Source organism: Ceratotherium simum, chromosome 4 (genome assembly GCF_057802395.1).
Source record: "Ceratotherium simum simum isolate JZ-2026a chromosome 4, ASM5780239v1, whole genome shotgun sequence".
In the NCBI taxonomy this organism is placed as follows: Eukaryota; Metazoa; Chordata; class Mammalia; order Perissodactyla; family Rhinocerotidae; genus Ceratotherium; species Ceratotherium simum.
Genome location: NC_141903.1, coordinates 67,923,656 through 67,935,198, shown reverse-complemented (window position 1 = coordinate 67,935,198; position 11,543 = coordinate 67,923,656). Strand labels below are relative to the sequence as shown.

At 32.9% G+C, this 11,543-nt stretch overlaps 1 protein-coding gene across 1 annotated transcript in view; it reads right to left on the bottom strand.

Moving 5' to 3' along the window:
• Positions 1-3,092: 3,092 nt before the first annotated feature.
• The window catches only part of SLCO6A1 (solute carrier organic anion transporter family member 6A1), a 97,988-nt gene continuing 89,537 nt past the window's right edge, over positions 3,093-11,543 (bottom strand). Inside the window, exons 11-13 of the mRNA XM_004420526.2 lie at positions 10,450-10,514; positions 8,277-8,414; positions 3,093-3,279 (exon numbers count right to left, since the gene is read on the bottom strand). Of these exons, the coding sequence (XP_004420583.1) occupies positions 3,137-3,279; positions 8,277-8,414; positions 10,450-10,514 (346 nt within the window). The 3' untranslated portion in view covers positions 3,093-3,136. The remainder of the gene's footprint in view (positions 3,280-8,276; positions 8,415-10,449; positions 10,515-11,543) is intronic.

The window sequence follows — 11,543 nt, the reverse complement described above, 5'->3', positions numbered from 1 at the left end:
TGGATGGACCTTAAGGGCATTAAGCTAAGTGAAATAAGTCAGGCAGAGAAAGACAAATACTGTGTGAGCTCACATATATGTGGAATCTAAAACAAATAAACAAATAAAAGAACAAAAAAATCTCATAGAAAAGAGATCGGTTTTGTGGTTACCAGAGGCAGGGGTTGGGGAGTAGGGGAATAGGATGAAGGTGGTCAAGTATACAAACTTCCAGTTATAAGACAAATTAGTACTGGGGATGTAATGTACAACATGATGACTACAGTTAACACTTCTGTACGGTATACTTGAAAGTTAAGGGAGGAGATCCTAAGACTGCTCATCGCAAGGAAAAAAACATTGATTTTCTTCTTTTTTTTTTTTATATCTGTATGAGATGATGGATGTTAACTAAGTTTATTGTGGTAATCACTTCACAATATATGTAAATCAAGTCATTACGCTGCACACCTTCAATTTATGCAATGTTGTATGTCAATTATACCTTAATAAAACAGAAAAAAAATGAGAGTAAACTCTTTGGCCTGAAAAGGCAAATATGCCAATAATAAATCAAAATTTGATACTTTTCTAGACTACATATGGAAGATTAAATGCTAAATTTTCAAACAGGAAACGTTCAATCCAATATAGATAAGAATCCAGAAAAGAGAAAGATTGAGGAACTAGGATTTTCATAGTAATTATTCTAAGACTTTGGAGAAAATGCAGTTTGAAGAGCACAAATAAACTCATCAATTCTAAAACATAAGCATCTCTGCTATAACATTATGTATGCATTCCTTTAAAATGTCCCTTGAGGCAAAATCAAGCACCAGAAATAACTAGGCTCGTAGAGAAAATATCGCAGAGGTAAACCACTCAAAAACCCATGCAACTTTGTAACCAGAGTCCTAACAAAAACTATCACAATGGTAATAAAACTTAGCACTGATGAATCTCCACTAGTGTTTTCACCCAGGACCACAGTCAATCAATCCTTTGTAGGTTTAAATGCAGGGTCTCACCTCCCTCCTTTGAGATGTAGCTCCTTGAGGGCAAAAATTCTCAATAGAGATCAGTTTCATCAAAAATTTAAAATCTGATATTTAGAAGTATCTTTGCAGCTTCTTCACATGCACTTGCAGTTTCACTAGATACATTAACATTGTAGAAAGCAAAATGAGTCTTGATAGCATCAAATCATTCAAAACTGACTCCAAAGGAAAGTACCTCGGCAGGATTTTTAGCTGTTTTCTCTTAAGACTTCATTTATTGCTAAGATTTTTCTCTTTAATAGTGAGAAAGCTTCCCTTGATTGTTTCAAAAGCTGCTAAATCGGTGTTAACAAATGGAAATTCTGGTTTATACTTAAATTCATTTCTCTATTTACCAATCCTCTGTGAACTGGTTTGTGACATAGAACCATGTGTTCTGTTGTAGCAAAAAGCTATATTCAAATTTGAAGGCTTAACACTACCCCCCAAATTATTATAATTTTTACTATACCTTTGCTGGTTTATTTTCTGGAAAAAAAAATAGAGAGATAATAAGTATGAATACATATACACACATATTACAAGCACCTTCAAAATGGATCCGAATGTTATTGTTTTACATTATTTCCTAGTTGTATAAATTTTCAAATATTTTTAGACAGTAGAATATTAAGAAAGGATATAAGTAACCTAAAATTGTTCAACTTTAATTCTCTAGAAAAATCTATATTGTACACTGATGTTTAAAATCCTATATACATTAAAAATATATGAGAAATGTTTCGCAAGAAGATACTTTATTATGAAAATACAGATCACCAAAGATACATTTCCACTACCTAGGTAAACATCATGTGTGATTTTCCTTTTCTGATTGTAGGGCACAGCAACAGATATTGTAGAATTTTTAAAAGAGAAACTCCGTTTTCACACTCTGATCCTCAGACGTTCTACAATCCTGCTGGTTCAAACAGAGAAGAGTGAAGCATTCAAGTAGAGTTTCACAAAAAGACTAGTTTATAGATTTTCATAAATGCATGTTGAAGTTAAGGAAGAAAAATACAGAGTAAGATATGAATTACTGCCTCACATTTCCGTCTGCCAGCAGTGACCGTGAATAGGGTCACGTCTGCACTGACACACAGGGTCACTGACTCATGTGAATAACAAAGGAGAAATTTTGTCAGTTGTTCCTTCTCCCAAGAGAACAAAGAAACATTGTAGAGAAGTTTTTGTTTTATACCAATCTGATTCTTACTCCAATATTTGGAAAATTGCTATATAATTTGGATGGATGTACAAGGATGTATAAAATAATTATAAGAAAAACTTCCTATAGAAACACATTTAAGCTTAAGAAAAATTCCACAAATGGTTGACACATTTTCTACATTCAAATTTGAATATTTCTCTACAAGAAATAATTATGATTAATCATAAAATGAAATATAAAAGCACAAAAATGGATATCAATTCAGGTATCAGGTAGTTTTTACCAATAAAATTCAAGTCAAAGTAAAAATAGAGCATTATATGATCATATCAAAAGTTATGCCTACTAAAATTAAAGGAGCATGAAAATATGTAGTATTGCAAACTGGCCAATTGACCAGAGAAATTTTCTGAGGAAACCTCTCCATCATCAAATAAAAGATAAATAAAATGTTAATTTTTAAAAGGTTTAAAATAGCCTTCTTTTGGAGAATAAATATGACCTTAATTTAAATTTTTATTATATGAACTGGATTGGCACATCTAATTTTATTTTGAAAAATTATTGACAAACATTCACAGCCCAAATAAAAAGTAACAAGAATAAACTATATGAAACCTGTCATCCTACATAACCAAAGGCCATACATTATTGCAGTCAGAATCAACTTATGCATATTTTCTCACTTCCACTTCATTCTTTTCTTTCTAAGTACTATCTTTCTGTTGAAAGAATTAAATGTGTATCTTATAATATCTTTTAAAAACACAAAACACAGAGACTATATTATTAAATTTGTACTCAAAATATAATAAAATTTATAGGATCATATGAATCACATTCCTTTATTGAACATGTAACTATAATATAATTATTTTAAATTTTATTAATATAATATTTCATTGATGGATTGACAATGTGTAATTCTTACACAATGATGATATAGTTATAAATCAGTTCTTTCCTTTTTTTTTACTTTTAGATGCTTCACAAGTGTAGGCAGGATGTCACTGTTTTCCTTTGGTAAATATTTGCATAAGCCAAATGCAATAGCAGTGAAGAAGATAGTAAATATTTTGCAAAAAAAGCCTGAATTAAAAAAAAATACAACCATCAGATGAGTCAATGTATTTAGAGTAAAAATGTTTGAGGAAAGAATTCTATTTACTAAAAAAAAAGGTAAATATATTTCACCTGTAAAGGTATCAATTTCCCAATTGTAAAATGTAATTAATGTCATAAACTTATATCAACTTACTTAAAGGAGATTTTTTAAATGTTTACAAAATGTTTTAGATTTCTTAAACATATAGCCGAAGAAAAATGCAAAGTGTTCTATTATTTCACAGAATGTATTAAGTCTAAAACATAAAAATACATTTCTACTTTCAAAACTTAACTGTCAATAGGAACTGAAACCTGTTTAAGTCACTTCATGCAGCTTTACTCTTTCTGAAATATTCATCACTTTCCAAATATAAATAGAAATATTTTAGAAAAATTAATTGATTATGTAGGGTTTTTAAAATTCATTTTCATGTTTCAAGTTTCAGGAAGTTAATATATTATAAGTGTTATATAAAAGTACTTAAACTTTGGATGAAAATGATCCTGTTAATTAAAGTAAAAAATATTTTACAGAAGCAATATCAATTATCTGACAATATCAATTACAGTGGTTTCAAAAGATAAAATAGGAAACATTAATGAGTCAATGTCATTTATAATCACACAATATTTCATGTATTTATTTATAACAACCAAATACTGTAAACAACCCAAATATACCTTAACAAGAGAATGGATAAACTGCAGTATATTCACAAAATGAAATAGCATTCAGAAATTTTTAAAAAGCACAAACTATTGCTATTGAACAACATGGATGAATCTCCCAAAAGCATAATATTAAGCAAGACAGACAAAAAAAAAACAAAAAAACAAAGAAAAAAACACCAGTATACACAGTATTCCACTTGCATAAATTTCTAGAACAGGCAAAACCAACATACTGTAATAGAAATCTGAAAGGCGTTTATCTGTGGAAGACGGAAATTGACTGGAAAGGGGCACAGGAAAAATTTCTATAGCTTGTTTTGGGTGCTGGTTCCACAGGTGCACTCAATTATCAAAAGCCATCAAACTGGACACCTAAGATCTATGCTAATTGAATGTTAATTATATCTCTCTCTCTCTTTTTTTAAAAGTATGACTTGAAACTTTTTTCCCAAACTAAATACAGTGTGATCAGCATCTGGATCAAGAACAAAACATTACCAACATCCCAAAAGCCCCCCTCATGTTTGCTCAAAGTCACTAACCCAAAAGGGTTAGTTTTGTTTGTTTTTGAAGTATATTTATAGAAGGTCAAAATTATGTAAGTGGAATCATACAGTGCATACTCATTTGTGTCCAATTTCTTTCTTTCGACATTATGTTTCTGTGATTCATCCATATGTTATGTAGTTGTATACCTTTCCTTCTCATTGTTGTATAGTATTCCATTGTTGATTTTATCACAATTTATTTATCCATTCCATTGTTTATTGGCTATTTGATTATCTACTTTTGGGAAGAGTTCTTTCAAGTCTATTACCAATTTCCTATTAAGTTATCTATCCTTTGCCTATTATTGATTTGTGGGAGTTATTTATATATTTTGGACATTAGTTCTTTTTCACCTTTTTCACTATCTTCTACACTGTGGTTATCCTTCCAATCTCTCATTATTTCTTTTGATGATCAGAATGTATTAGCTTTAATATAGTCTGATTTTTCTTTTATATTTAGTGCTTTTTGTGTCCTGTTTATGCAATCTCTTCCTACTCCAAGGTCATAAATATATTCTCCTATTTTTCTCAAAAGGTTTTATCTTTCGCATTTAGATCTGTAATGCATCTAGAATTGATTTTTGTATATGATGTGAGGTGGGAATCAAGATACATTTTTTTAAATATGCATATATAAAATGACTCATTACCCTTTATTTAAAAGACCATCTTTTTACAATTGCAGTATCTCCTTCCTTTGTCATAAATCAGTTGACTGTACATGTGTGAACTTGTTTCTGGATTCTCTGTTCCGTTGGTCAGTGTGATGACACTTGCACCAATACCCTACTGTATTAGTTATTATAGCTTGATAATCGATTTTGGTATCTTGTAGCATATATCTTTCAATTTTTTTTCTTCTTCAAGATTCTCTTAATAATTCTTGAACCTTTGACTTTCCATATGAATTCAATTCTCTTGTCAATTTAAAAAATAAAATACCGTCTGGGATTTTGTTTGTGATCACATTGATACTACAGCTTAATTTAGAAGTGGCATTTGAAAATCTTCCTATCTATAAACATGATACATTTTTTCATTTATTTAGGTTCTAATCTCTCTCAAATAAATTTTGTAGTTGTCAATGTAGAGGTTTTATACAACTTTTAATAGATTTTTTCTTGATACTTGGGTTTTTGATGTTATTGTATTTATTATATTATTTTTATGTTTGGTTGTGTCTAGTATATAGAAACACAATTGATTTTTGTATACTGATTGTATATTAAGCAACTTTACTAAATTCACTTAATTTCAATATATTGTATTTCTTGATATGGTTGCTAATTCCAGGTGTGTTCACTTTATAAAAATGTGTTGAGCTATTCATTTATAATATATGCTCTTTACTCAATTAATATATATATAACGTTATATTTCAATAAAAATTCTACAAAAAAAGCAAACCTGAGAAAGTGGTAAACATGACAAGTTAAAATACAAAATGTTTGCAAGAGACTTAATCATTCTCTCTACTGCAAATAAAGTAGAGCTGATGGAATCCTTCATTTGAGGTAAAAGGCACTTAATAAATCATCCCAATGAAAACAAGATTTGAGAAATATCGCAAGAATTTCCTTGCTACCAAAGGGACCTGATGGATTTATATAATAAATTTTTTACTAACTTTTTTGAATGACAAAACTTTTGAGATTCTGATGAATGCCACAGATTTCTCCAGAGAGGTAAAAAATAAAAATGGACATACAAATGTACAAACAGAGTTTTAGGATTTCAAAAATATACTAAAGTTCAACGTGGGCTGCTAGGGTTCATGGATTCCTGTTGAATAAGCCTTGCTCTTGAGTAGTGATGTGCATAGAACTTTCTGCAACAATGGCAGTGTTCTACATTTGCACTGTCCAATAGAGTTGTCAAATGTGACCACTAAGCATGTGAAATTTGGCTATTGTTAATAAGGAACTGAATTTTTAATTGCATTTAATTAAATTTAAATTTAAACAGCCACATGTAGTTAATGTCTACCATATGGGACAGGACGGCTTGAGAGTCTCTCGTACAGTTGTCTTCAAAGTTTACCATGGTTAAAATCACCTGAGGTGCTTTATTAAAAATACTGCAATAAACAAAAAATTAAAAAAAATAAAACACATGTCTACCACTAATCCCTGGTATTCTAATTCAGGGCCTCAGAACTTATATTTTTAGCAAGCATTGCAAGTGATTCTGATTCAAATGACTCATGGAATATAGTTCAAAATGTACTAGTTGACACTAAATTGCCACAAACGTGTATTCCTATTGCAGTTTCCTGTGTTTGCCCTTTCTGCTGTAATTCCTTATGTTCTTTATTATTATCTCCTTAGCAGGATCTCTGGTAGTTCATCAACTTTCTCATTTATGTGCTGTGTTTAAAAATAGTTAAGCATGTTACAGTTATATCTAAAACAAAAATTAAAAGGCTCAGCAGTGTTTTAAGCGGACTTCCTTAAGAACAATGCCTTGTTTTGTTGAATTATCTCTGAGAAATTAATTTGACTTCTTAAATGTCATTTTACTTTAATTTTTTTGTTGTTGTTCTTTTTTTTTTTTTTTCTGAGGAAGATCATGAGCTAACATCCATGCTAATCCTCCTCTTTTTTTGCTGAGGAAGACCGGCTCTGAGCTACCATCTAGTGCCAGTCCTCCTCCTTTTTTTCCCCAAAGCCCCAGCAGATAGTTGTATGTCATAGTTGCAGATCCTTCTAGTTGCTGTATGTGGGACGCGGCCTCAGCATGGCCGGAGAAGCGGTGCATCGGTGCGCGCCCAGGATCCGAACCCGGGCTGCCAGTAGCTGAGCGCGCACACTTAACCGCTAAGCCACGGGGCCGGCCCGACTTCAACTTTTTTTAATTTTATTTTACTCAGTGTTCAATGTTGACTAAGCTTGCTGGATAACTGATTTCTGAATTAGAAAGGCATTAGAAGGCATTGCTGTATACTGTTTATCAAACAGGTATTTGTTACTGTTAAATATTAGAGTCTATCATTAAATGGTTCTTTGAATTACTGAACACACTCAGTAAAATTACAAAACATATAAACACTTTTAAACATTTATCACAGTGATAGTATCTACACAATAAAATCATTGAATGTTAGTGCTGATTAAGACTTCAGAAATTATGTAGTCCAACATCCTCATTTTACAGATGAATAAATTGAGATCTAGGAAGATCTAGGGAACTTTCCAAAGTAATACAAAACATATCTAGGCTTTCCCAATGCTTTGACCATAGGTTATACCACCATAGCATTCCAATTCCATGTATCTCTTATTTATTCAACAAATACTGAATGCTCTCTATGTGCCCAGCACTATTATATCATTGAGCAAAAGACAATTGAAATCTACATTTAAGTTGCAGTAAGAGTATCCTGATGCTCTTTAGTGGTGTACAATTTTTTTTTAAGTTATCCCATTTTTACTTTGGAAATGGAAAGGGTCACAAGGCCAAGCAAGTTGGTTGCATATGCACACAGGCAAAATTACTTCCCAAATTGAAATTCTGCTAATTATCACCCTTTATTCAGGAATAGCATAAAACAATTGTGTATTTAATGCAGTGTCTCAAATATTTACATAAATTCTATAGTACTTTAGTTTCTAAAATATTTTCTATACAATAATATAAGGCTTCTTTAATCATCAATTATGCATTTATTCAGTTTATTATCGCTGTACCTTACTATAAACAAGCATAAGTTTTTAAAACAATTTTACTCTCTACACTTCTTCAACAGATGTCACTTACATACTCCAACCAATAGGTAGGCCATTTTTGTCTTGTTATAGATCCAACAACTTCCTAAGTTTCCACAGCGTCCAGCATCCCGAAAGATACAAGAACTTTCTCCTACAATTTTAAAAACTACTGGTCCAGGTATAGTCCCTATGAAAAAGGCAATGATTGTAAATTCTCCATGAAAACACTATAGGGTGAGATCAGAATGATTTTTATCCTCAAATTAAACATATACATATATATTTAATCATCATCATTGTAAACATATCATTTAAAATTATCTAAGAATTTACTTATAGGTAGGATTATTAATAACTGAAAACAATGATTTTGTGCCTTTGAAAAATCCTTATCCCTGTAGGTATAAAAAAATTAGTAGATTTGCATCTTTTTAGAATGGTGTGCATCTTGTTATTTAGTTGACATCTCAAAATTTGTTTATTTTTGAGTGAAAAGTTTAGGGAAAAGTGTTTAAAACAGAGAAACTAAATATTGATTTTATGAACTCAGTATACCTTCAAAGATTTCAAATTGGGAAATTCTCAACCATTGAAAAATTAGTTTCGTAATACAATGTGTATCTATTATTTATCAAGATATTGGAAGAAACAACTGAAAATGCAAATGCTTTGCTACATTTGTTGCAGCCCTAGATTCAGATGACCTCATATCCAGAAGAACAGCTGTGTGCTACACGAGGGAAATTTCCTTACACTCTCAGAGATAACATCTCCTCAGCAACAATGTCACTTTCAGCTAAAAGTGAATGAACAGTTCTTTAAAAAAAAAAAGCCACCTCAAAGACATTAGATCCAAGTTCTCAGAACTGACATGTCTAATGAACAACCATCTTCCTGGAGACACTTTCCTATGCCTCACGACTCTTGATTCCTGCCATAGACCACTATCTATCACCAGATTTCCCAGTCTCACTGTTTATAGTTGCTCAAGGTGAAAAACCTAAGCTTACTACTCATTTTCTCTATTTCTCTATTTCCCACCATATTTTTACAACCTGTGATAAATCTTTCTAACACTAACTCCAAACATATCTTGGATATGTTGATTTCTCCCTGTCTCCACTACGACCCCCACAATCCAATTTAATATAACTCTGACTCAGACTTCAGCAAAAGCCTCCCTTTTCTTTTCCTCCACATTTATCTTCTATAAGTATTTCCCTCTCCAGCAGCAGAGTTATCTTTTAAATGTAAATCAGATAATATCCATCCTCTGCTTAAAATTCTCTGATGGCAAAACTCTGCAAGACCCAGAGACAGCTTATGTCTAAAATATCGTCTTATTCCACCGTCACCTATTCAAACATGCATCAGCCTCACTGGCTTCCTTTCCGATGCAGGAAACTGTGCTCTTGCTGTTTCTTATGCTTCCTCTTCCATTACAAGTCTGACTTTATCTCGTGGATCATTGTCCCTCATGAAAATATGCTCTCATTTTCCCAATTAAAAAGGCATTTTTAACCTCGCAAATTGATCCAGCTATAAAATCATGTCCCTGATCCCCATCAGAGCCACACTTAGATTTTTCTACATTCTTAACTCCATTTATCGTATGTCTTTCATTCTTCAATCCAGTCCAATCTTGTTTCCTTACTCTATCCATATTTTTAATCAACTTCTTGAATCAGAGGACCTAATATAGTCATAATGTGGATTTGAAAGCTAGTTTTTGCTATTTTAAGAAAACCTGAAGTACAGAGTGCCTTACTCTCAGCAAAATCAATTTGTTCTTTGGACATAAATTCTTAAAAACATCATATTCAGTATCTTTGGTGATGAAAATGTTTAAAAGCGCTAGTCTATGTTAGTGACTTCCCAAACATGCAAGCGATGTATAGTTGCTGTGCTTATGTGTTTTGTTTCAGCTTACCAAACCACTTATATGAGCTTGATGAATATACTTCTGATCAAATAGATTCTCTTCTAATCGAATATAATATTAACGCATATTTTATACGACAGTTAGAATGGACTTTACATTAGGTATTGTCTTTTTACATTAAGTAGTATCTCCTAAATTCTGCGAAGCAGCTCCACCATTCACTTGTTTTGTGTCAGTTTACCATTATTATTTATTTGAAATTCTACATATACATGTAGACACACACACATATCAAAAAAGAAAGAATTCAGTGAAACAAAAAATTGCCAAAAGTCCATACCTAATATTCTCAAAATCACATAGGTCATACCCAAGGCCACAAAACGTTGTTTGTCAGATACAGTCCTGCAAGCGAACAGCAATGATATCATTAAAACATCATTATTAGCTACAGAGAATATTTGCTAGGTTCAAGGTTAAATTGTTTTTCTTGTGCATTAATTAGACTAAGAATCTTTAGCCAGTTGACACAGTTCAACTTGGTTGAATTAAAGAACTGCAACTTCTCCCATTTCTCCATATTCTGCCCCTTGCCAACCGATTCCAAAGCTGCTTGCTCTTCACAAGGAGCAAGCATTTATGGCCCACACTCTCTGCCCTAGCCTCCTTTTCCTTTGCTGGAAAAAACTTAGCACTAGCTTTCACACTTCTCTTCCTTCATTCTGTGGTACATGCCCATTGTTTTAGATTTCTTCTTTTTGCCCCTGTGAGATCCACTCTCTACCTTTCTCTACCTTGCTCTCTGCCCTGGCAGGCTAACCTAAATGCACTACATCAATAGGCTCTCTTGCCTTCTGGCATCTGATTGGGTTCTGCAATGGGGCGCTCTGCAGTGAGGAAGAAAAGTGAGGTCAATATCTTCACTCCCAGGCTCCCTCCCTGCAGAGTTAAGTCAGGCTGACTGGGTCCCCAGGCAAAGCGGTCCCCTCTCAGGTCTATCTCCTTCCTACCACTGTTTCCCTTTGGGCCTGGGGTGGTAACAGACCAGAGGCACTGTGCTATACCTTGGGATTCCTATACTCTGCCCACACTTTATTTATTTATTTTTTTTTTTAAAGATTTTATTTATTCAGTTTTTTCCCCCCAAAGCCCCAGTAGATAGTTGTATGTCATAGGTTCACATCCTTCTAGTTGCTGTACGTGGGACTCGGCCTCGCGTTGGACGGAGAAGTGGTGCCTCAGGGCGCTCCCGGGATCCGAACCCGGGCCGCCAGCATCAGAGCGCGCGCACTTAACCGCTAAGCCACGGAGCCGGCCCTGCCCACACTTTAAATAGCCACATTATTCAACCTTACTTGAACTGTCCTAATTTGAGGGTCTGCCAGAACTCCTCCTGTTACTCTCACTATCGAAAAGCTAAAATAAACAAAAAAT